Source organism: Rousettus aegyptiacus, unplaced genomic scaffold, assembly GCF_014176215.1.
Source record: "Rousettus aegyptiacus isolate mRouAeg1 unplaced genomic scaffold, mRouAeg1.p scaffold_m13_p_16, whole genome shotgun sequence".
Lineage (NCBI taxonomy): Eukaryota > Metazoa > Chordata > Mammalia > Chiroptera > Pteropodidae > Rousettus > Rousettus aegyptiacus.
The window spans coordinates 54,596,393-54,620,505 of record NW_023416291.1 but is presented as its reverse complement, the minus strand read 5'-3'; the positions used below and the strand labels follow the sequence as shown (position 1 = coordinate 54,620,505).

Sequence of the window (24,113 nt, the reverse complement as noted above, 5' to 3'; positions counted from 1 at the left end):
AACCCCAGCGTCTGAAGCCGTGGGACCTTGGCCTGTGGTAGGGCTTTGCTTCGCGGGGGAGCCTTGCGGCCGGGCGCTCGTCACACGCGAGCGTCTCCTGAGGTCCCATGTGAGCCGGCCCCTCCGGCTCACACTCCGCTGCACGGGATGTTGCTTGTTTGGGCTTTGTGACGTGGCCGTGACGCTCTCCTCGGTGTGCCCACAGATTCCATGTGCGATGTAAGAAATCGTGCACATGTGACTAGGGGACGGGAGGCAGAGTCGCCAGTTAGTCAGCATCAAAGGCTCAGTCACCGGGTAGGTATTTCCAGAATGAAATGACGCCAGAGTGTGACTTCGAGTTGATTCAGTTTGGGGAGGGGGGAGGGAGGAGAGAGACCAGACTTAGCTGTCCAGGTGAGTGGGACTTTCAGGGAACAAATATGTTTTATACTATATCCCGTGTGACATTTGGGACTGACTCAAACTAAAAAGTATTGAGTGCTGACCCAAAAGTCACGTCTACCGGGCATCCTGCCTTTTCTGTGGCAACATTGGTGGGGGAACGGATGGAACTGGACTGGCCCGGCCCCTGTGTGGGGGCTGATGGCTCTGAAGCTGGGCCCACTGCGCGGCCTGAAGGGCGGGGTGTGGCCTGGGGGCGGAGGAGGGTCTGTGGGGTGGCCCAGAACAGGGTGTCCGGGCAGCAGGCACAGCCCAGGCAGAGGCTGGCGGGAAACAGGTTCAAAGGCCATTCGCCCCAGGAGCCAGCACCCCCCGGACCCCCCTCCTGTCTTGGGGGGCTCCAGCTGGGATGGGAACCAGAGCCCTGGGAGTGGAGACCTTTGACCCCGCAGGGACCCTCCCAGCCGCAGCAGGTGTGTTCTGCCCACTAGAAGGGCAGTGCCCGGGCGGGGGGGGGGGGTTGGTGACCCCGCCCCTGGCTGGACCCCACTGGGGCTCAGCTTCCTACTTCTATCTCTGGAGGCCTGTGCCCCAGTGGACCTGGGGCTGGGAGTCAGATGGGGGGTTCACGTCAGACTCCAACTCCCCGGGTAGGTCAACCCCATCCTGTGATCAGAGGGAGCCATGGAAGGTTCCAGAGACTGAGGTGGAGCGCGAGTGGCGGGTGGCAGAGGCCAGGGAGTGCTGTGACCACTGGGTGCGTCCTCTAAGGAAGCGAGGCTGCAGCTGGGGACACGGGACGGCGTCCTCCCCCAGCTCTGCCATTGTTGACCCCAGAGGTGGGAACTGAGCACCCAGGTGGGGACAGGTAAGGGGCGACTCGGAGCAGCTTGATCCACGGAGCCCTCACCCTCAAACCCTCCGGGTGCCACAGCAGGCCGCCCCATGCGCCCCCCACGAGTGCGCTCCCGGGGAGCCCCTGGCTCGCTCTGCCCACTGGGCTCACTAAGTGATTTACAGCATGTTGTGGTGACCTGCGCCCCAAAGGCCACCTGAACTCAGTGACCCAGAACCAGCACCCAGCCCATGCTGTTTCACGGTGCCCGGGTGACCTGGGGTCACGTGGAGGCATCCTCGCTGAGGTGGGCCTGGCCCAGGGCGACCGAGGACCCGGAGGACACCTCCGCGGAGGAGAGGCCTGGCTCCCGCGGGAGCCCACCTCCCCCAGCTCCCTGGAGCTTCCAGAAGGAAACCAGGACCTGGGAAGCAGCTCCCACCTGACAGGCGGGAACCGCGCCTGGAACCTGGGGCAGTGGGACCAATCCGGGCGAGTGCCTGCGGGCGGCAGGGGCGGGTCCCCCGGGGGACGAGGCCGAGCAGCTCTGGGCTGGTGGGGTGGGGGCAGGCGAGGCAAGTGACCGAGATCCACCCGGGGGAGCCGGGCAGGCGGGCAGAGCCCCCGCCCGCCGCGGCCGCTGTGCCCAGCAGACATCGGGTGCTCCCCAGACGCCGATGTGGGAGTGACACACGGGACACAGGCCAGGTCTGCGGGTCGGGGGCAAGGGAGCCGCCGTGGGCGGGGCCTGGGGCAGGGCTGCCGGGTGGGGCCGCCACACCAGACACCGGTGACCCTACCCGGCCGAACGTTTATTGGGCTGCCCGGGTCACAGCCACCCAGAAGCAGGGGCACAACATCCCGGGTGGCAGGCGCCGGACCAGGCGCAGGTGTGACCGCCGTCGCCAGCAGCCACCCCGGACACCCAACAGGTTCACGTGGGATGTTTTACAGCACCCTCTGACCCAGGACCGGGGCCAGCAGGAGGGCCCTGGGCTGCGAGCTGCGGGCCGGCCCGGTGCGTCACCCAGTGCCCGGCACGGGCAGAGGTGCGGCACGGCCGGCCCCTCCCCCAGATGCGCCACTGGACTCCGAGACGGAGAGGGACTGACGTCGCTGGCCCGGGGGGCAGGACCCGAAGCCTCGGGCCATGTCCCCGGCTGCCCGGCTTGTCACGGCGACACCGGCCGTGGCTGAAAAGGCCCCAAAGTCACACTTCAGAGACGACCATCTTAACATAGCCGGTGAAGGTCCCAGGGACGCGGGATCCTGTCCCTGGCCCGCAGACCCCGGGGGGCCGGCCCCGGAGCCTGGCCCGGTCAGGGGCAGCTGAGGGGCGCCCGCCGCCACAGCCCCCCGCACAGGCAGTTCTTGATCCAGCGCTGCTCCCACTGCCTGACGGCCGTCGTCTTGTTGGGCGACCTGAGCATGGTGAGGCAGCCGCACCTGCAGGCAGAGCGGGGAGCAGCTGGGGCAACCCTGGGAGCTGCGCCCCGCGCCTCCTCGCTCCCGCACGCCCCTCTCAGTCAGCAGGGGCCCTCCCTCCGCGAGCGGCCACACGGGGGAGGGTTCCGGTCCCGGCAGGGGCCCCGCCGCGCTCCGGCACTGGGGTCATCTGGCATGCTGCGAGGCCACAGCGTGACCCGCTCCGCAGCCCCACGGGACGACGCACTGAGGCTCGCAGAGGGGAAGCCCCGCGCCCGAGGTCACGGGCGGCCGACCGCGGCCCCGCTCACCTGGTGCAGGCCTTGCACTCCTCCGTGGGGTGGGCGCCCAGGTGCAGCCTCCGCAGGTGGTCGATTTTGGGCTGGCCCGGCGCCCTGCAGGGTGGGGCAAGCAGAGGTCAGGATCTCGCACACGCGCCCACACACACGCCCAGCACCACACGTGTACAAACGCGCACACGGCCGACACGCGCACACGCACGGCGTGGAGCCATCTCCAAGACGAGCGTGCGGGACGCGGCCCCCGCGGCAGAGCTGCGGGCAGTGTGCTCGCGGCTGTGCACCTGCACCCCCCACCCCCGGAAGGTGCCGGGCCCCCCGCACGGCACCGAGAACCTGCTGGCAGGAGACCCCGCAGCGGGGGCGCCCGGCGGCTGGGTGGGCTGGCTGGTCACACTCGTATGAAACATGCTTGAAAGTTTCCAAAACCCAGGACCAGAAGCCCCTCGTGAGGACCTCCCCGTTCACAGTCTTTTCTGAAGCCCAGACCCAGGGAACGCGGTGCCAGGAAGGCCTGCAGGCAGGACGGAACGCCCGCCCAAAGGAGCAGGCTTTGCGGGGAGGTCGCCCGTCTGTTCCAACAACGGGCTGCGCGCAGGATGGAACCTGCCGGTCCGGTCAGATGGCCGCCTGGCCGTGACTGTGACCTTGGCTCGTGACCGCAGCTCTCTGAGGTGCCCACTGCCCATAACATGAGGACAAGACCCCACCCCGCCGTGCTGCGGGGTCCAGACCCCCACCCCGCCGTGCTGTGGGGTCCAGACCCCCCCTTCCAGAGGCAGTGCCCTCAACCCTGAGAAGGTCCTGCCCGGTTTCCTGCTTTGTCCAGGGCCCTGGGCCAGGCCAGGGGTGGTTGGGCAGCTCGGGCTACGTGGTCTCAGCGTGACCTCTGCAGGGGCTGGAGCCCCAGACGGCCGCGGGGGCACGGCACACAGCTGCTCACCAGAGCGGGGAGGACGTCACAGCCGGGCCAGTGCACCAGTCGGTGAGGACTGAGGTGCAGTGGACTGGCAGGTGCCGGGAGGCCGGGGACTGACTCGGGCTGAGCGAGGCACGGACCTGGGGGCCAGAAGCACGCCCAGGCCCTGGGGTGGAGGCACAGGCGGAGGCGGCAGGCTTAGCGGGAGCCTGCCGCAGGGGACGCACCTGGCGAGGCCGTCCAGCTGCAAGGCGGCGGCGCTGCCGGGCAGGGCAGGAGCCTTGCCGAAGCGTAGCCGCAGAGGCTGCTTGGGCTGCAGGCGGCTGACCAGGCCGTCGCTGACCGGCAGCCAGTCCAGGCTGGGGATGAGCAGCTGGCTGGGCAGCAGACAGCACTCGTCCACGAGCGCCTCGTCCGGCTCGCTCGCGGGGCCCTCGTCTCGGCCTGCGGGCGGGGGGTGGGACGTCAGGCTCTGCCCTGGCTTCCTGGGTGCCCCCGGGGGCTCCCCCATCTCCAGCCTCAGCCTTCCCCTCTAAAACAGGAAGCCACTCGCTCACTGAAGGCTGAGGCCTGGGTGCGAGGACGGCAGAACCCAGCCCGGGGACGCGAGGCAGGCGGCTGGTGCTTGAGCCTGCGCTGGGCGCTGGGCGCTGGGCGCTGGGCGCTGGCCGCTGGGGAGGGACTGGGGGCCCGGCCAGGGCCTGGGGCGGGGCAGGGCGGGGCGGGGCAGGGTGGGGGCCTCACAGCAGATCCACAGCTTGGTGAGCAGGCGGAAGAGCAGGGACATGCTGTCCTGCGTGTCGGAGGTGGCGGTGTACACGGGCAGGCAGCTGGGCTTCAGCAGCCCCCAGATGCGGATGACGACCATCAGCTCCCGCAGCAGGCCCAGTGCGGCGCCGTCCCGCAGGAAGCTGTGGCCGGGCCGCAGCGGGGCGCCCTGCGGGGAGAGGCCAGGGCTCGCGCGTGCTCATGGCAGTGCCCTAGGGCCCGGGCGGGGGCGGGGCGGGGCGGGGGGCGCACCTGGTTGGGCAGGCTGGCCAGCAGGTAGAGCACGAAGTCGCCCACCCACTGCAGGAGCTGCTGCAGCGCCTGGAGCGTGTTCATGTCCAGCACGAACTCCTCCGTCTTGAGGTTGATCATGACCTTGTCGATGTCTGAAAGGCAGGGCGGCCGAGGTGAACGGGCCCCCCGTGCACACGGGGGACCCCGCTTCACACCGAGCCCTCATCCCACGGGTCCCCACACTCAGCTGGGCCGGGATGGGGTCGAGCCCAGGCCCTGAACGAGCCCACGGGCAGACAGCTCAGCCTGGGACCTCAGGGGACGGGGCTGGAGCCAGAGCCACGGGGCGTCCCTGACGGCCGAGCGTGACCCCACCCGCCCCGCGCCCAGCTGTGCTGGGGCCGCACGGCTCCGTCCCAGTCCCCAGGCCTTCGCAGAGGCACAGGGCCTGACTCGTCCTCCGTTCCCAGCTCCCCTGGTCACGTCTGCCAGCCCCACGCCCGGCCCGCAGCCTGGCCCGCAGGGGACACCGTGCACGGGCCCGCACCGACGTCGGTGACCTTGGCGCAGATCTCGGCCAGCCGGTCGCCTGGACTCTTGTCGGGTGTGTTGAGGATGTGTGGGCGCAGCAGGGACTTGAGGGTGGAGCTCACGGCGGTGAGGAAGAGCTTGGCGTGGTAGTCGCACACGCGGGTCACCGTGCAGGGTGACAGCTTGCACAGCGAGGCCTTCATGGCCAGGATCCGGGTGGAGAGGACCTGGGGGTGTGGCATGAGTGCGGGTGCCTGCTCGAGCCCTCGGTGTCTCGGCTCATGGCGGAGGAGGACGCGCCTCACGGGACAGTCGCCCCGGGATGGCCCTGCCCCCGGGGACCGTGGCCGTGTCTGGGACCTCTGTGGGTGTCACAGTGGGGGGAGCAGGAATGCTGCTGGACACCCTGCGGCAGACAGGGCGGCCCCGGTGTCAGTGCCGCGGGGACCTGGTCCTGGGGCATCGGCAGACGCGCACGGTGCCCAGACGCTGCACAGCCCGGCCCGCCCTCCCTGAGGGGCTCCCGCCAGGCTCCCTTCCCGGGAGGGACCTCTGCCCGCGTCTTGCTGCCCATGGGCGCTGCTGGTGGGGGTCGGCTGCCCGCTCCCAACGCCACGCCGTGCGGCCCGCGCAGAGCCCGGGCGGCCCACCTGCTGCAGGGCGGCGGTCTGGCGCGTGTACTCCTCGTGCAGCCGGTCCACCAGGCTCTGCACCATGGCGGGCTGCACGTGCAGCAGGATGTCCCACCAGTCGTAGCCGGTCACCATGCAGTACTCCAGCAGGAAGAGCAGGTGCCGCAGGGCTAGGCTCAGGTCCAGCGGGTGGCCCATGGACGGCGAGATGCGGAGCATGCTCAGCTGCGGGGCGGCCGCGAGGCGCGTCAAGGGCCGGCCCGCCCGAGGCACCAGCCCCACACCGCCTCCCCCGTCCCCCGCCCCTGGGCGGGCCGGGCCCTGCACGCGGAGCGCTGGCTGGTGGCCAGGAGCCGTGTGCACGGGGTGCCTCTGGGGCGGGGCTGTGTGACGCCTGCAGGGCACAGCTGGGGGACCGGACCCACTCTGCGGGCTCCACGGAGGACGTGAACCCCAGCGGGGGGTGGTCCCCTTGCTCCGCAGGAACACGAAGCTCCTCACGGGCGGACAGGCCTGTGAACGGCGCTGGGTGAAGCCCCAGGCAGGGGGCATGAAAACTGGACCGAAGTCGAGCGAGGGCCAAACCCAGAGGTGGCAGGCGGGCCTGGCGGCGGGCGACGCGGCAGCGCCTACCTTCCCGTGGCTGTCGATGCCCACGAGGGCCAGCGAGGTCCAGGAGAGCTGCATGGCCTTGAAATGGACGGCAGGGCCTGTGGTCCGAGGCCGCTTGATGGCCGGCTCGTCCGCAGAGCGCGGGGCTGCGGAGCCGTAGAAGACGGCCATGGTCTGCAGGGACAGCCGGTGCACGATGTGGACACTGCCGTCGTGGAAGGCCAGCGCCAGCCCTGGGGGACACGCGGGCTCAGCGCCAGCCCCGGGGGACACGCGGGCTCAGCGCCAGCCCCGGGGGACACGCGGGCTCAGCGCGGAGGGGCAGGGCGGGCGCCACGCGCGGCCAGCGCCAGCCCCGGGGGACACGCGGGCTCAGCGCGGAGGGGCAGGGCGGGCGCCACGCGCGGCCAGCGCCAGCCCTGGGGGGACACGCGGGCTCGGCGCGGAGGGGCAGGGCGGGCACCACGCGCGGCCAGCTGCCCAGCTGCCGCCCGCTCTTCGGCTGAGGCCACGAGTCGGTGGAGCGGCGGGCGCACAGCCGGGCTGCGCGGCCCCGCCCCTGCGGCTGGCACTAGGTCTTCGCTGACGTGAGCAAATGCGCGGCTTCCAAGGTACAAGGTGGGATGAGACGGGGACCCACAAAGGGCCTCGTGCTGGGCATGGAGGTCAGTGAGGCCCAGGGCTCGTGGCCAAAGCTTGTGCACCAGGTCGGGGCTGACCGCCGGCCCGGACTCGCCGGACACGGGTTCCAGGCGCTGAACCCAGGGTTGAGGTCCCGCTGCCACAACCCGGGGTGGGGGTGCCCGTCTGGGAAGTGCCAGTTTCTAATGGCTCTTCACAAACTGAAGACACGGCTCTCCGTCACCCAGCCTCAGCCCTTCGAGCCCGACGGGTCCCACTCGCTGGGAACCGACAGGCGCCCGGAACCGAAGCCCGCGTCGGAGCTGCCTACCGAGGCCAGGGTAGAACTGGGTGTCGCTAGCCACCTTCAGGTCGGTGTTGGTGAGCGAGATGGGCAGCTTGGGCAGCGCGACGGCGGACACGCGGTCCAGGTCGTTGGTGGCCGACAGGATCCGCCACTTCAGAATCATGGGCTGCTTGTCGCCGACTGCAAAGCAGGCAGGGCACCGGACGGCAGCGGCATGAGGGCGGACGCCATGCCACACGCCCCGGGGGCGCCAGCCGGGCCCCCTCCTCTGAGCCCAGGGCCTCCTCCTCCCGGGGACCCCTGGGTGCTCGGCGCCCCGCCCCAGCCACGGGGCTGTCAGCTGGGGCCAGCAGCTGCCCCCCGACAGACCCGATGCGCTGAGGAGAAACACGCCAGCCTTGCCGCCACGCAAACCCCGACACCCGTCAGGCCTCGACCAGCCTGCGTTGGGTTTTCTGTGCCTTTGATCGAGATCTTGGGGGGCCCCAGCTCTCCCCGGCAGGTAAGATGCACGAACCCCTCACATGGTGATGAAGCCCCCCAAGAGCTGGAGTGACTTCGTGAACCTGGGCGTGGCCAGCAGGTGAGCAGAGGCTGAGACCCCGAGGCCACAGGCTGGGCTGCGGGGCGTGGCCTGGGGTGGGGGGCAGGCCCGCCGGTGTAAGCAGCCCGCCCAGGGCCGAGGGCAGGCAGAGGGCACCGTGTGGGCACAGCCGGTGGCCAGCCCGGAGCAACAGGGGCTGAGGCTTTAAGCCTGAGTTCAGGGCTGGTTTGTTACACGCCAAGGTGACTGTCACGGGGTTCCTCTCTGTCACCCACATGTCTCCGCACCTGTGCCCCGAGCTGTCCCCACATATGTTGTCTCCCAGCGGAAACTGAGGCCCAGCAAGGTCAGAGTGGAATCCAGCATCCACCACAAATGACACCACCGAGTGCAAAGGGGACCACCCCAAAGGGCAGGTGTCCGGGCAGGGCGCCGGGCCCAGCCACTTGCACCCCCCTTCCCGATCAGCACGCGTAAGGCCGCGGGGCTGGTCACCATCGCACTAGGGCAGAGGCCCCGTGTGGAGCCACCAGCTGCTGTCCACAAGCCCCCGGACCTGATCCGCGGACAGGGTGGCCCCCGCCCTCCCCACGTTGATGGCAGCTTATGTAGCCCACACGGCAGGGGACAGCGCCCCCCGCAAGGCCAACCACTCCGGGGCCCATTAGTGCTCATCAGCGAAAGCTGCTTCCTTCTGTGAGACGCCAGAAACAGCTGCCTCTCGGGGCGCCACGAGGCTGGGGAGGGCCTGTATTGTACCCCAACTCCGCTTCAGCCCAGGGAACCAAGGGCTGCCCCTGCGGGCGCGTTCCCAGGGCCTGCCAGGGAGGCAGGCGCGGGGGCTGCTCTTGGCGGGGGGTCTTGGGGCACCCTAAGCCGTGGGGGCTCCGAGTGGCTTAAGACTGGGGAGCGAGAAGCAAGGCCCGTGGCGGGCGTCCTCGGCACCTAACGGACACTCAGGCCTCCAGCCTGTTTCCTCACGTGATGCCAAAACTCCTGGAAGATTCTGTGGCTTCAGAACTGCGTATCTCCCTGTGGCCCCTGGAGCTTCACACTGCCTCCCGGGCACACGATCCCCACGGGAGGCTTCGCGGTGAGGCAGCCCAGGTGGCTGTGGGCAGGACCTCGCCACCCTGAGCCCCGGTTTCCCCAGATTAAGCGGGACGCTGTGGCCGCCGGCGGGGCTCACCCACGGGGGAGATCTGCTGGAAGACGTTGTTCACGGGGAGCCCCTCCTTCCGCAGGGACCAGCACTCCACGCTGCTGCTCGTCTGGCTGGACGCGCAGAGCAGCACCTGCGGGAGGCGGCGGCCCGTGAGCGTGAGCCGAGCGCCCGTGAGCACGCGGCACCCCGGCCTGCCCCCTGGCGCCCCCCGCCCCCCGCCAGGAGCGCCCTGGCCCGGCGAGCGCGGGGCGCACCTGCTCCGACATGTCGCGGGCCAGGAATTTGAGGTGGGTGATGGCGGGGAAGCGGTCCTTGCGGCTGGGGTCCGCGGTGCAGCGCATGAAGAGCGAGGGCAGGATCTCCGTGTCGATGCGGCACTTCTCGCTGACCACGCCCACGCACACCTTGTAGAACTGCACGGGGGACGCGCTGCTGCCGTCCGCCGTGGCCACCACGATGTTGCCGCCGCCCGTGAAGGCGATGTCGGCCAGCGCCACGCGGCCCCGCAGCCGGCACAGGCTCTCCGTCGACGTCAGCACCTGCCCGCTGGGCTTGAGCAGGGACACGGTGACCAGGCCGCTGACCGTCACTGCGATCCAGCCCTCCATGGGCTTGCCCCCGAACAGCGTGAGCGACGGCGAGAACTTGACGCGGGAGAACTTCTCCCCGAAGCTGGAGGCTCCTGACTGCGGGGGAGAAGGCGGGATCTGCTCGGTGCCCGCGCCCCTGGCCCAGGGTGCCAGACACCCCGCCCAGCTGTGAGAGGTGACCCAACGACCCCCTTCTGGGAGTCAGACCCACAGAAAACGGGGAACAAGGAGGCAAAAACCAGAGCACGTTCAAACCCTGCCTCGGCCACTTGAGCACCACGTGACGTGGCCTCCCGGACCCTCAGTCTCCTCCTCTGTACTCTGGAGGACCGTGGGGCGGGTCCAGTGACTGAACCCATGCAGAACAGGGGCTGACAACCTTCCCCCGTAAAGGACCAGACATTCGGCGTTTGGGGGGGGCCAGGAGACCTCCTCTGAGACCACTGCTCTTCCCCTGCCTTTGCAGACAGCCCCCTACACTGAAGCACCCAGGACGAGCCCGCAAAGTCCTGGCTGCTGCTGCCACGTGGTCACTATCTTACCTCGGCAAATTAGGTTTAAGTTACGATTCCTGCGGAAAAAAATTCACCCCTTTCTAAACATGTGGCTCCGTGAGCCGGACAAACGTGTTCAACCCCTGAAACAGCACCAAGCAGGGGGCGGGGGGGGGTGCTGACAGGGCTTCACGCAGTGGGGACACCTGTGCCTCCTCCCCGGTGAGCTGGGGCGGAATGCAGGTTCCTGGGCCCTGAGCTGAGCCCTCGCGCCCGTGCTGAGTCGCCACCACGACGCGCCAAGCCCGCCTGACGGTGAGCAACGTGGTCATGGGGCGCAAAGTCGGGATCTGCACTCAGGCGTCCCTGACCCAGGCGGCCCCCGCTCTTAACCGTGACACTGGCCTAGCTACACAGTGTGGTGAAAAAAATCCTGGAACGTTACTAAATCCAAGGGTGGGCTGAGTTCTGAGGACAGGAGCCATCAGGTAAATGGGTGGCCCACTAGACACACAGGAGCCAAGCGACAGCTGGACAGAAGCTGTGAGCTAGGCCCGTGGCTCGGAAACCCGAAGGATGCCGGGCGGGGGGGCGAGGGGGGGTGGAGGGGACCAGGCTGGGCAGTGACAGGCAGCGGAAATGCCCTCGTCCCGCTCAGGTGTGACCCCCACCTTCTCCACGTGCAGTGCCAGCTTCACACCATTGTGCAGCCAGGACAGGGCCACAATGGGGTCCCCCTCCACCAGGCTGCCCACGGGGCTCTCCCAGCTGTTGGCCAGGTGGTCTGCCATGCTCCAGCACTTGATCTGTCCGTTGGCATCAGCTGACAGGAGCCGGGAGCCTGTGGGGGCACACCTGCATCACGGACCGCACCACGGGCAAGGCCAGTCACCCGCGGCACGTGCGGGGCCTGGGCGGGGCCAGCCCGCAGAGCCGGAGCAGGGCAGCGGCACAAGGCATGCCGCAGTGACCCCTCTGGACGCGGGGAACGGGAAGCACTGGCTGCAAAGCCACAGGTCGGAGGTTCGAGGCCCAGCTCTGGGGCCATTGACTAGGAGAAAGAGCACATCGCCCTGGGACTCGGGGCCATCGCCATGGTCCCCCTCAGCCGGGCGGGACCCCCGGCCCCACCGTCACCTGACTGGTCCCACTCGAGGCAGGTGATGGCCTCGCTGTGCTCCGAGTTGATGGAGTGCACGTCCCAGGGGTGCTCCGTGTCCAGGATGTGGATCAGGCGGGTCAGGTCTGCGAGGGAGAGGGCGGGGTCAGCAGGGCGACAAGGATGTGGCCCAAAGTGCCCAATGACCCCGGGGGCTCAGGGAGGAACCCAGTGATCGCTCCCCTCACAGGAAGTCATGGAGATGCCGCTGCCCACGTCGACAGCCCGGGCGCCAACGGGAGCAGGCCCGTGTCCCCTCAGGGGGCCAGAGCAGGCCTGCGGTTTGCCACCAGTGTGTCTACAGCCACGTTTTTATAAGAGACCCAGGAAATGGAATTGTGAGGAAATGACTCTAAAATGCAGGGCTCTGCCCATGGACGGTAACAGGTAATTCTTTTTAATCTCAATTCCTGCTTTTTAAACCCTCTCTAATGAGAGGAGAGACGGTAAGCTGGTGGCTGTGCACCTTGTGGCTTTTAAAAGCCAAACAGTGACACGTACAGTCTGGAAACTGAGGCCCCAGCCCCGAAGAGCCTGAGTGGAATGCCCCCTCGCCCCTTCCATCCCACAGGGGAGACCCCGGCATCCCCCTGGCATCCGGTGTGGGAGAGCACTTTCTCAGGAGCCAGCAGTTAGACGGGAGGCTCGGAGAGGACAACAGCCGTCAGTTGAACATGTCCGCCCTTTGCACCCCTGCGGGGCTGGGGTCCTCACCACCCCAGTTACAAATGAGCAAGCCCCGAGAGGGCCCAGACAGCTCGGGGGTGCCTCCCAGGCCGGCCTGGAGACTCGTGAGTTGCCCCACTGCAGTGCTCCAGGTACGGTGGGAGCCTGTGTGAGGAGGGGGCTGGGCCGGGGACGAGGGGACGCACCCTGGTCGTCGTTCCGGAGGTCCGTGGTGAAGGCAATGAGGTTGCGGCAGGACCACGCGCAGGCCAGGGGCACTGACGGGCAGTGCGTACTCTTGGGCCATTTCTCCCACTCGCAGACATAGGCCAGATCCATCGTGCCCACCCGCCACAGGTCACCCCCTTCCAGAGGACAGGCACCTGAGGGAGAGAGTGACAGAGGACTGGCTTGCCACAGTGTTTGCTGAATGCATGCTGGACCCTGGGTCACCATGGGTAATGACAAGGGTCTGTGTGAGGGGAGGGGCCGAGGAGGCCTCGCCAGGGGGCGTACAGGCACAGGCGTGCGGTGACGTGCCAAGGCGTGCACGCCTCTGGGGAAGCAACGGCAAGTGCAGAGGCAGAGGCTGGATCGAGCCAGGTGGTCGAGGTGAGGGCGGGGTGGTGACAGGGCCCAGGGGGCTTTCACCCTAGATGAGGCAGGAGACCCAGGAGGGCTGTGACCTATTTGTTTCAACAGGATGCTTCTGGCTGTCTGCAGGGTATGGCTGGGGGACCAGGTGCGGTGGCTGGACTGGTCCAGGCTCACATGAGGGGCCAGTGGAAACTGTGAGAAAGGGGGGGAGCCTGGGTCTATTCTGCAGCAGGGCACGGGGTTAGCGGGGAGGGGGGGCGGCTGCCTCTGGCCCAGCTGGGGAGACAGGCTGGGGGCAGTCAGCAGTTTGGTCCCGGTGTGGCACTTGCCAAGCGTAACAATAACGGCAACGGCGAAGGTTTCCTCAGCTTCTCCACACGCCCCGCACCGATTGCAGCTTATCCCTTTCCCCGTCACAAAAGTCCAGCGGGACTATTAGTCCAGCGATCACCCCCCCCCCCCGTTTTTCTCAACCACTACCCCGACGGCCCCCCTTCTTCAGGCCCGGCCACAAGCCCCTCGACGCTAAGCCCCGCCTCCAAAGCCCTCGATCCCCATCCCCTTGGATTTGCTTTCCAGACCCTGCTCCCAATTTCCCCCTTGAGCCCACGAGCCCACCCTAAACTCTCAGACTCCACCCCAGGGACCCCAAACGAACCCTAGGTCAGCCCCCAAAGCCCTCCAGCCCCTTCCCCAACAAGTTTTGCTTTCCAAGCCCCGCCCCCATACATCTGGCCCTCCACGTCCCAGCTCCATTTGCCCCTCGAGACTCCAGGTGCCACCTCAGGGACCCCACGCCATCTCTATAGGTCTCGCCCCTAAATCCCCCATAACCCTCAAGCCCGTCCCCAAATTCGCCCCACGCCCCTCCCCAGGGAGAGACAATCCTGCGGCTGCGCCCCTATCCCTTCTCCACCCCCCACCCCGCCCCCGGCTCGGGACCCCAAGATTCCATGGCAACTCCCAGACCACGCCCCGCGCGGGCCAGGCCGCATACCCAGAACGCTTTGCTGTCCAGACTCGCCCTCTGGCCCCGCAGGCCCCGCCTCCTCCGGCCGCGCGCCCCGGGCGCTCGCAGGCCGGCCCACCCCTCCGGGCCCCTGGGCGCCGTGCTCACCGGTGGGCCCGTGCGCCGCGGCCGCAGCGCGCACTCGCCCGCACCCCGCGGCTCCAGCGCCGCCGTCTTCCCCGCGACCAACGAGTCGCCTGCGCAGCGCGGCTGCTTCCCAGGGACTTCTGGGACGGTGGCGGCTCCGGCTCCGCCTCGCTTCCGGGCTTATTTGCATAGAGGGCTTTAATAGGGTCCCAGCAGCCACCACGGTTTTATTTGGTAAAATAAGAAACACTTTCTCGACTCTGGAGCCTGACCCCATTTCGCCACACTGTGTTTTTCACTAATATCCTATAAGTAGGAATTACTGAACCTTGGCGATGAAATTCACCCTTACCATAAAGTCATTTTATTTATGGGCTTTAAATAGCTTCTGGGAAATCTAGCAGTTCGTGCTCGCTTCGGCAGCACATATACTAAAATTGGAACGATACAGAGAAGATTAGCATGGCCCCTGCGCAAGGATGACACGCAAATTCGTGAAGCGTTCCATATTTTGCCTTCGGGGCGGAATAGGGGAGGCCCCTGCCAAACCGAGGCGCTCTCTGACCTCTGGCCACACCCCACCCCCCTTCTCAAAGGTAACTTCGCGCGCTCTGTGCATGTTTTACTTTTGTCTTATTCACAGGTGGCGAAATCGAGGCACTCACGAGCCAGGTGACTTAGCCAGTTCCCCCTCCCAAAGCTGCTTGTGTTCCCGCCCAGTTTGCAGAGTCTGCCCCGGGGGGACCGCATGGGACTGCAGGGAGGGTCGCGCGGGGCTGGAGAAGAGGGCTGGGAAGAAGCCGACGTGGCCCGCAAAGGGTCAGGGTAGGACTTGACCCCGCGTGCCCGTGGGAGCAGCCTGTGGACTCTCCCGGGGCCCGGACCTGGGGCCCAGGCCTGACCTCCCCGAAACTAGGAACTCGGTCCCCTTCGCAGACGGGAGCTTCTGAGCTGGAGACCCAGCAAGCTCCTTTCATCGAAAGTCCCTGCAATTTGGATTTCCGTTGCTGAGTGTCTACCTTTAGTTCTGCTTAAATGCATGTTAAAATGGAATACGGCGCACCCATCACCCACCGGGTTCCAACACGGCGCCAGCAAAGCAGAAGCGTCTTGGAGTGGCAGGAAGTCAGCACCATGATCACGAAATAAAACCCCCACGATGTCGGGGGCGCCTCAGAGAGATCGGCCTCCCTCCCACCCCCCACGCCCCGAAGAGCTCCCAGCAGCCAATCCTGGAGTCACTTCTGCAGTAAAGTTAAGTCATATGGGATTACACCCCAAAGTAGGAGGGGAATACCCACACCTTAACACAGACACCGGGACAAGAAAGAAGCCTCCCCTGCAGAAGCCCCCAGAATAGCTCCCACCTCTCCGCCTGTGCCAGCGACCCCTTCAGAGGGCCGTGTGTACGTGTGTTGGGGGTGGGGGAGGGACGGCGACTTCCCAGTACGGAAACCTGACCGGCATCCCCACCAGGAGATCGGGGGCAACGTCAGCTGTGAGGAGCAGTGGGACAGCAGGGCTCCTGATGTGACAGGATGAGCAGGGCACATCCTTCAGTGAGATCATGAGAAAAACACCAGAAAACCCAGACTGCGGACCTCCTGCCGGCCTCCCGGCCGGTCCCAAACACACGCAGAGTGAAGACGGTGTGCGGAGACACGGGGAGAGGCCACGACAGTGGATGCAGACGCTGCGCGGATATGGCCACAAGCCAAGGGACGCGGGATCCCCAGGAAGGACTCTTCCTGAGGCCTCCGGAGGGAGCGCGGCCCTGCCACACCTTTGAGTTGGAACGTCTGGCCCCAGAACCGAGAGACAGTAAATCCCTGCGGTTTCTGGCCGCAGCGGAGGGTGTTTTATTGTAGCGTGGGTAGGGCATGTTGCTCCCGCTGCCCTGGGGACTTCACAGGGTGACTTTAGGAAGTGAAGCAGCTGGGAAGTGGCGGAGCTCGGGTTTGAACCTGGGCACCAGGGAGAGGCCAGGGCGGCAGAGTCAAGGGCCACCCACCTCTCCCTCCGGGTGTCACTCAGCAAGAAGCTCCACCCCTTAGCCCAAAACTCCTCCCCTCAGGCCCACAGCCCTGTGACCAAGACCCAAGAGCGTCCTGGGCGCCACTGTGCCCCCAGCGAGGTCCCCAAAGAAAATCGCACAGCTGGAGACCAGAGCACCAGAAATTTATTGAACGCTCCACTTTTTCAATGCGCAACTAACCACACACGCGGGAGTGGGGGCCCCCAGCCTGGCTCTTGAGGGCCAGGTCAGGTGACCAGCAGGAGGACACTCCAAAGCAACTAGCCAGAACGAGGCTAGGGGAGAGCAGGGAAGGGGAGGTGGAGAGGGGAATGAGGGCGGAGGCTTCTGGCTGGAAGTCTCAGACCCCCAGTCTGAATGGAGGGGGGAAAGTTAGGGGGGTTGTAGGGCAGGCGGGGCCCCAAGAGCCATCGAAAGGCACCAGGAGAGGACAACACACATTCCAAAACGAGGGCAAAACCAGCCTTTAAGACGCAGCTTGACCTGGGTTGCGGGGCGCTGGCATGCACACACATCTGCACACACACAAGACATAACAATGCTCCCGGGGTGAGGGGCAGCACCCCAGAGATACCCCCATCCTAGCCAAAAACTGGGATGGGGGTCAAGCAGGGACTAGAACGAAGCCCCCTGATTTATCAGTTGGGGCAAGTATTTGGTTTTTCTTCCCAAAGGGAAATTTAAAAATCTACAACAAATCACGCCAAATTAATTAAAAGTGATAAAAATCCGGGCTCCCCCTCCTCGCTTAAGCTTCAGACTGGGCCCAAAAAAGCTGAAGGAAGAAGGAACATGGAAGTGAACAGGCCGGGTCTCCCCACCCAAACACAAGTCCCAGAGCGGGGCATTATGGGGCCCCGGGGAGAGTCTGGGGCAGCCTCAGCCGCCCGCCATTTACCTGGGGGCGGGGGGGCTGGGTCAGGGTGAAAGACGGTGATCCCAAGGGGGGGGAGGATGTTTCCAAGGACAAATTCTAAAAACAACCAAGGTCTCAGTGGATGGTGTGGGACGCGGTCGCGGGGAGGGGGCGGGCGGGTGGCCGCCATCAGCTGCGCTGTTCCAGGTAGGCGGACAGGAGCAGCCCCGGGGGCAGGAAGTCCAGGTGCCGGTTGCTGACCTTCATCTGCCTCTTGCCCTCCAAGTCGGCACCTGCCAGAGCGGACAAGTGGGGCCAGAAGGGAAGGAAGGCCAGGGCTGGGGTATACAGAGGGGCCGTGTCCTGGGCCGGTCCTGCTGGGCCGGAGGTCGCTGCAAGTGGGCACATGGGGTCTGGCCCGCCGGGATCCCCAGGTCCCAGGACTGGCTCCCCAGACAACTCGTTTCTTTCACTGTCCCTCATCCCGTGGTTAGATGGGTGCGGGCCGACGCCGAAGCTCGCTCCCACTTCCTCCTATAGGCCCAGCTACTCCCTATCCCCTGCTCCCCCAGCTCCCCCTGCTCCCTGTCTTGAGGAGGCCCCAAATCCTTTGTGTTCGGGCTGCCTATTGGCTCTTATAGAGAGGCACCCCGGCCCAGCCCCTGTACCCTGAGTCTGTGGGAACGAAGGCAAGTTTGGGGGCTACTTTCCCCAGGGAGTGCCAGGGGGCGGCCAGATGGAACCATCCTGGGGTTGCCATGGGAACGGTCTCCTCAGCAACTCCAGGCAGGAAGCAGAGAGACCCAGCTGGGGAGTGAGGACCCAATGGGGCACCCAGGACCAGTAAGGACCTGCAAGCACCCTCCCTGGGGTGGGGGGGCTGTGTCCCAAGACCACCCCCTTTCTAAAGTGGGAACACAGGCCCCAGGTGGGGGCACTTGCTGGAAGTCACATGTGTGCCACAATGGAGGGGAACTATGGCTAAATGAGGACACCGAAGACACTGGGGTACCCTCATCTCATTTGGGGGCCCCTCGAGGCCCCGCTTCATCACCCGCTCATGGGCCCCTCTCTCCCCTGGCCCTGGGGATGTGGATGAAGGAGTGTCAACGTCCACGGCGTCACCCAAGGTGGGGCCAGGACCACAGGAGCCTCCGATGAATTAAGGCAGCCTCCTTCCCCCCGCCCCAGAAGCCTCCCGCTGAGGGCGCAGACCCCGCGCGGCCTCAGTTTCCTCGGGGCGAATGGGCTCACGGGAGGTCCTGGGGATGCCGGCACTTACTGGCCGAGATGAGGTCCATGTACTGGCAGACGGCGTGGAGCAGGAGTCTCTCGAAGCTGTGGAGGAACCAACGGTGAGTGGCCGCGAGGGAGAAGCAGCCACCAGGGGGCTCCCGGCGCCCGCCCCCAGCCGTCACCTGCTGTCCAGCATGGCCGTGTACACGGCCTGGGGGGACACCGAGAAGAACCGCAGCAGCCGCTCCTCCCAGGTCTCCAGCGTTTCCTGCAGGGCAGACGGGCCCAGGGGTCAGCCGACTGTGGGATCCTGGCCAGGCTGTCCATGTCGTCCCTGCTGAGGACGGCGCCAGGAGCCCAAAGCCCTGGGTTCAAATGTGGCCTCTGACTGGCTCCATGAGGTTGTTTAACCGGTTCCAAGAACACCAGGCACTTAGGTACCGCTGTGCCCTCGAGTGCCTGCATTGGGGCCTGGTGCTCGCCTGCACGGCTCGCAGCGCCCGCCTTCATTGCCCCCGACCCTCCCACCCTCACAGAGCCCTTGCCCAGCCCTGGGCCCTGCGGTCAGATCCCACTGGTGCGTACCCGGCCCTGTCTCCGTCACAGCACGCGCGCGCTGGGAGACCGGTCTCCGCTCACGCCACCCCAACTCAGAAGCTTAGGCAGGCAGGCGAGGCGACGGGCCCAGGCCTGGTACTCACCATGGGGATGCGGCTCCGTTTGAGGACGGCTCGCAGACGCCGGCTGATGCGCTGGAAGCACTCTCTGGGGGTGTAGGCTGGGTCCTCTGCAGGAGCCCAAGGTGCGAGGTAGACGCTGGAGCAAATGGAGGGCCCTGCCGCCAGGCTCCTCCCACCAGACTGACCCCGCCCCACCCAGGCTCCTCCCACCGGCCAGGTCCCACCCACCAGGTTCCTCCGACTGTCTCCACCCCTGCCCCCACGCCAGGCCCGCAACCCCCAGGTTAGCGCACCTCTCCGCCTATCCTCCCCGCGGCTAGGCCCCCTCCTCCGCGCCTTGTTCTTGCCCTGGTCCTCCAGGTAGCGGAGCACGCGCTCCTGCTCCTCCCCCGAGCGGTTCATGAAGTCATTCCAGACCTGGAACAGGAGCGGGCAGGTCCTGAGCTGTTAATGGCATGATGATGGCAATGTCTCTAGGCCTCAGTTTCCCCATCTGGCCAGTGCACACACAGAAGGTCTCAAAGTGCATAGAGACACTTCTTGTGGACACCTTGGCCCGCTGGACAGGTCGAGACTTTGCGGGGCACTTATGGGCCTGCCTGTCTAGGGAGGGGCGTCAATGTGGACAGGCAGGTGGATCGTGGATGCTGGAAGGTTTGGGGTGAGGTGGGGGTTCTGGCCTGGTCTAGGGACCTGGGGGAGACTAAAGGGCATTCATCAGCAGGCCAGAGGGAGCTGGGTGCTCCTGGCAGAGGCACCAGCAGAGGCAATGCCTGGCGATGGGAACCAAATCAGAAACAGGCCAGCGTGGCCAAGAGAGGGCGCACGGGCCCACCTCCACATAGGTCTCGTTGTTACAGGCCTCCGCGAAGATGCCGGGCGCCGCGGGGGGTGCCAGGTCCCCGTCCTCCAAGCCAGGTGTGCCTCCGTCTGTCTGCAGCAGTGTCAGGAGGTACTGGGCTAGAGGAAGCAGATGGTCTTTAGGCTGGGGTGTGGCACTTGGGGTCCCCAGACTCCATGGGTCCCCAGACTCCATGGGTCCCCAGGCTCCAGGCCTGACCATCTTTCCTCCCCCCACCCCATCTCTACATTTACAGCCTTTAGTTTCTGACTGGCACCAGCCTCCCCGCCTCCAAGCTCCACCGTCTTTCCCAGAGGCAGTCAAAGTCCAGAACTCCTCCCACCTCTTCCTGCCTTGTTGAACTCCTACACATCCTTGAAAACCCCTGCTCCAATGCCCGGAGCTCCCTCTGGCCCACCCCCAGCAGGGCCCAGCTCAGGGCCCGGCTCCTAGTAAGGGAGCAGATGGTGTCGACACCCTCGCCATTCTGGGCTAAGGCCAGGGATGCCGCAGGAGGTGCCCCTAGAGCCCGGCTCACTGTTCTCCAGGCGCTGGAGGCTCTTCCGCCCCTTGGCCTTGGGCACGAGGTCCGAGTTCCGCACCGCCTGGTTGATGAAGTGCTGCTTCCGCTTGGAGGCCGAGAACCTCTTCACTTGGGAGCCGGCGAGAGCAGGCAGGCATCCCGGAAGGTGCCTATGGGCCAGGGTCGGGGGGCAGTCCTCAGGGCCGAAACCCTGCTGCTGCCACTGTACCACAGCCATCGCCTGCCTCGTTTCCCTCGGCGATGAGGAGCTCACCCCCCTGATGTGTGTGCAACCTGGACCCTTACGATTTAATTTTCTTTTGTGGTCACATCATCCAAAAGGCAGGCACGATTGTGATGATAGGTTAGTAAACCGAGGCTCAGAGAAGAGGAGACACTTGCCCGAATGCACGCAGTGCTGGGGGGCAGAGAAAGGCAGCTCCTGGCGCCCCCACCCCAGGCTTCCAGATCTTAGCTGCAAGCCCACGAGGCCCAGGATTTGAACACCACCCGCCTCTGGCAGTTTCTCAAGAGACTCATTACTCTGAGCCCGCCCGGCTGATGCACTCCCCCGTCCCCCGAGTGCCCCCCCAAAATGTGCCCAGGAGCCAGGACGGGGGGGGGGGGACCTGGAGTGCTCCCCTGCAGCTAATCCTCTTTCCTCTGAGCAAATGGCATTAACTGTGGAGATAGATTAGCGGTGTGGCCAGGCCTCCCGCTGGGGACCCGAGGGCCAGGTGCAGGGGAGAAGCAGGGGCTCTGAGGTGCAGACTTTCTGGCAAGACGCTGCTAGGCCTTCCTGGTCAGCCCCCGACAACCCCAAACCATAAGAGGGTGGGCACCGCTGGCTCAGAAACCCTCACCCTGTGGCCAATGGCAGACTCTGGCCCCCAGAGGGTCTGCGGTGCCGGGAGCCCCCTCCCCATGTCCCAAGTCCTGCTCCCTCAGCCACTGTGCTGCGGGCCAGCTCTCGCTTGCTCCAGCAGGGAAGGCGTGAGGCGCGGCCCCGGGTCCGGGCGCTTGCACTGGCTGTGGCCCCTGCCTGGCGCATGCTGCCGTACTCGCTGTTCGCCTCCTGTCTGCTTCTGCCGAAATGGCCCCGTGAGACTCTGACCCCCTCTGTGCGACACCTCCCTGTGTCGGGTTCTTCTACCCCGCTGACGCCTGCCTGCCTGTCCCACTAGGTCATGACCTCCGTGCGGGCACTCTCGGCCATGCCCGGCACGCAGTAGGTACTCAATAAAACCTCGCTGGGTCAGTTCTCCCAGAAAAGCCCTGTGGGGTCTGTGGACCTGAGGGGAACATGCAGAGCCAAGAGAGTTCGGGACAGGCGCCCTCCCCTGGGTACCCAGCCCAGCCTTCCCCTGCTTGGTTTCCTCCCGTGACGGGGCGCTCACCCCATCAGCCACACCAGTGATCACAGCCATGTCCCTGGGTTGAACACTCACATATCAAGTCAGCACAGGAGCCAACCTGAGGGTTGCCTCCCAGAGGCCCAAGCACACCCACCCTAAGCCCCAGATTCACCAGCAGCCTCCTTGGGGCTCCACTCCGGAAGCTGGACAGAGTCCAGGATGGTGGCCTGGTCAGGCCGATAACAGAAGCCACATCCGGGGGGAGCTGTTGGGAGACGTCAGAGCAGGGCAGGACTTGGGGGGGGAGCTCCAGCCCTCAGGGTATGGGGCTCTGGGAAATAGGGCTCCCACTATCTCGAGAGCAGGAGCAGAGCCAAGGTTTGACCTTACATGTGAAGAGGAACCCCCCAACAACCACTTGGCCACCTGCTTCCCTCCGGGGTCTGCCGAGGTCTGCGGGGGACCCTAGCTAAGACCCAGCTGGTCCCTCCCCTGTCTCACTGCCACCCATGGCCCCCCAGCACCCTCAAGGCAAGGCCTGGCCTTGGCTGGCTCCTCCCTGGCTGTCTCATGCCCAGGCCACAGTCTGTACCTGGTCCCACAGGCATCTGGGGGCCTGCCGCCCCCTCATCGGCCTCAAGCCCTGAACGGAGCCCTGGAAATGAATCCAGCACCAATTCAGGCTTGCTGACTTCACCCAGATTCCAGCATGACATAAGAAACATGTGGTCTTGGGGGGCCTGCCCCCCGCCACTGAAAACACAGAGGATAGGGTGGAAGGGGGCGGGTCTGCGGTGAAGGGTGCGGGCGGGTGGACAAGGTATCAACTCCATATAGAATATATCTATGCGTCAAAACAGCCGAGCCCAAGCCCGTCTCTCCCCGCGGCTCACTCTGCTCCAGCCATCGGGGCCCCTTGATGTGCCTTGAACTCGCCAGGAACAGTTCACCTCAGGGCCTTTGCACACGCTGAGCCCTCCCTTTCACAGCTCATTCTGGCCTCTGTTCGAATGTCACCTCCCCGGAAACTGTCCCGCCCCCACAAGCACACTCTGTTCGCTGTTTCATCAGTTGGCATCCGAACCCAGCTGGTCTGTGTTTACCTCTTACCCCCACCTCCCTTGCTAGACCTGTGGGAACAGGATGCAGAACCGCAGGACGGGGTCATCTTGGTCCCTGCTGTGTCCCCAGCACCTGGCCCACAGCAGGTGCTCAGTAGTGGTTGAGTGAATACCTGGCCTTCGTCTACACACTCACCAAGGTCATCTGCTTTCCACGCCGCCCGGAGACCACTTAAAAATGGGGACACCGAGGACCCACACAGGGCACCAGAGGCTTCCTGCACCCGCAGTCCTCAGTAAGTGGCTGCACGGTGGACAGGCCCAAGTCAGGGCGGGTTTGGGCCCTGTTCCCCTCAATTCTGCTCCGTGAAATGGGGAATTTTGACACCTGCTGTTCTAGGCAAAAATCACTTTCTCTGACCTGTCCCCTCCCCCAGGAACGGGCAAGAGGAACTTAGTTCCCGAGCAGGAAATCAAGAGGGCTCAGGGCGGAGGTGACTCAGGCTGGGTGGGGCCCAGTGGGGTCCCTCATTGGTGGCCACACCCCCAGGACAAGGTGTGGGGCACCAGGCTGAGGCTCAGAGGAGCCCACCTGGCAGGTAAAGACCTGTAGAGACTTCTGTGGCCTCCGGTCAATACCCAGAGGAGGGAGTAATAACAAAGGTAATAAGAAACATAATAACAAGAGTAACAATAAATATAATGATAGAATAAGACCAATAAAAATAATGAAAGACACAATCCTTTCAAAGATGTGATAAAACAACTGAAGTAACAAGATGCTTAAGATAACTAACGAGTGGCCGCCCGTGCTGCTGGGCAGCTCGGGGCGCAGCGGCACCGGCCCCCGGCCGCTGGGGGAAGAGGCCCCCGTTATTATTTCGTTGTTTTTTGTTTTGTTTTGTTTTGTTTTTTACAGGGGGAAACAGGCAGGAAAGGTCGGACCACACAAGTTTCTGCCTAAACGCCAGGGTAGAGAAGAAGTCCGAGCGCACCAAGTCCACACCCACTAGGGGGTCCGCGCCGGCCCGGGGGCGCCGCGCTTCCCGCCCGGGCGAGACGGACCCAGCCCGGCTGCGGGCGGAGTGCTCGGCCTGGGGACAGCAGCACCACGTGCGGGCGAAAGCCCAGGCGGCGCCGGGCTCGCGGGAGCCCCAGGCGCGTCGGCGAGCGCGGGGACGCCAGGGTCCCCGGAGTCCGCACACCCGGAACCGCAGTCCGTACACCGCGCGTGCCCGTCGCCCCAGCCTGTCGGGGCGACAGGATTTCCCGGTGTTCGTCCCCAAGCGTTCACTGGGTAACAATAAGCCCCCACACGCCCACCCCTCCGCGCGTCCGGGGGTGTCTCCGAAAAAAGGGGCGGGGCGGGCCTGGGGCTGCGGCTGGGGAGGGGATCGGGCCCCGGGGTCCCGCGGGCGGGGGTCGCGCCCCGCCCACCCCGTCGCGCTCACAGCGTCCGCCGCCGGCCCGGGGTCTCCGCCGCTGCCACTGCCGCCTCCGAGCCGCCCTCGGGGTTCTCCAGCGCGACCATGGCTCGGGTGTCGCCGTCGGCACCGCCGCCCGGCAGGGCCTTCTTGACGCCAGGCAGGAAGTGACGGCTTCGCAGTAGGCGGGCCGGGGCGGATCCTGGAGGCCGGACGCGCGGGGC

At 65.8% G+C, this 24,113-nt stretch overlaps 2 protein-coding genes and 1 non-coding gene across 6 annotated transcripts; 1 reads left to right on the top strand and 2 right to left on the bottom strand.

The window, feature by feature from the left end:
• Nucleotides 1-1,936: 1,936 nt before the first annotated feature.
• On the bottom strand, nt 1,937-14,068 carry MED16 (mediator complex subunit 16). Of its 2 annotated transcripts, none has more exons than XM_036234249.1 (15): nt 13,112-13,233; nt 12,392-12,568; nt 11,498-11,605; nt 11,032-11,201; nt 9,531-9,962; nt 9,301-9,406; nt 7,592-7,747; nt 6,661-6,813; nt 6,046-6,252; nt 5,412-5,622; nt 4,883-5,016; nt 4,607-4,799; nt 4,090-4,306; nt 2,956-3,039; nt 1,937-2,665 (listed from the first exon to the last, which is right to left on the bottom strand). In XM_036234249.1, the coding sequence occupies exons 2-15, from the start codon at nt 12,522-12,524 to the stop codon at nt 2,243-2,245; spliced, it is 2,727 nt and encodes a 908-aa protein (XP_036090142.1). In that variant the 5' UTR covers nt 12,525-12,568; nt 13,112-13,233; the 3' UTR covers nt 1,937-2,242. The 2 variants fall into 2 exon arrangements, with proteins under 2 accessions (XP_036090142.1, XP_015982154.2); XM_016126668.2 differs by lacking the exon at nt 13,112-13,233 and adding an exon at nt 13,900-14,068 and having other exon boundaries at nt 2,409-2,665; nt 6,661-6,872.
• Nucleotides 14,069-14,285: 217 nt separating this feature from the next.
• LOC118612808 lies at nt 14,286-14,392 on the top strand. The gene has a single exon (XR_004955070.1). It is a non-coding gene; the product is annotated as a U6 spliceosomal RNA (small nuclear RNA).
• Nucleotides 14,393-16,035: 1,643 nt separating this feature from the next.
• Nucleotides 16,036-24,066, bottom strand: R3HDM4 (R3H domain containing 4). Of its 3 annotated transcripts, none has more exons than XM_016126675.2 (8): nt 23,917-24,066; nt 20,065-20,219; nt 19,521-19,645; nt 18,979-19,129; nt 18,707-18,792; nt 18,188-18,273; nt 18,052-18,107; nt 16,036-17,062 (listed from the first exon to the last, which is right to left on the bottom strand). In XM_016126675.2, the coding sequence occupies exons 1-8, from the start codon at nt 23,994-23,996 to the stop codon at nt 16,959-16,961; spliced, it is 843 nt and encodes a 280-aa protein (XP_015982161.2). In that variant the 5' UTR covers nt 23,997-24,066; the 3' UTR covers nt 16,036-16,958. The 3 variants fall into 3 exon arrangements, with proteins under 3 accessions (XP_015982161.2, XP_015982162.1, XP_015982163.2); XM_016126676.2 differs by having other exon boundaries at nt 18,979-19,102; XM_016126677.2 differs by lacking the exon at nt 23,917-24,066 and adding an exon at nt 21,447-23,842.
• Between the last annotated feature and the right edge of the window lie 47 nt (nt 24,067-24,113).

Coding starts and splice junctions, on each gene's coding strand:
- MED16 (XM_036234249.1), bottom strand. CDS start 12,524: ATGGATCTGGCCTATGTCTGCGAGTGGGAGAAATGGCCCAAGAGTACG. Junction 11,202..11,497: donor CCTCGAGTGGGACCAGTCAG/GTGACGGTGGGG, acceptor GTGCCCCCACAG/GCTCCCGGCTCCTGTCAGCT. Junction 9,963..11,031: donor TGGCACTGCACGTGGAGAAG/GTGGGGGTCACA, acceptor TCTCCCCCGCAG/TCAGGAGCCTCCAGCTTCGG.
- R3HDM4 (XM_016126675.2), bottom strand. CDS start 23,996: ATGGTCGCGCTGGAGAACCCCGAGGGCGGCTCGGAGGCGGCAGTGGCA. Junction 20,220..23,916: donor CCGGGCCGGCGGCGGACGCT/GTGAGCGCGACG, acceptor CCTGGCCCATAG/GCACCTTCCGGGATGCCTGC. Junction 18,274..18,706: donor AACGGAGCCGCATCCCCATG/GTGAGTACCAGG, acceptor TCTGCCCTGCAG/GAAACGCTGGAGACCTGGGA.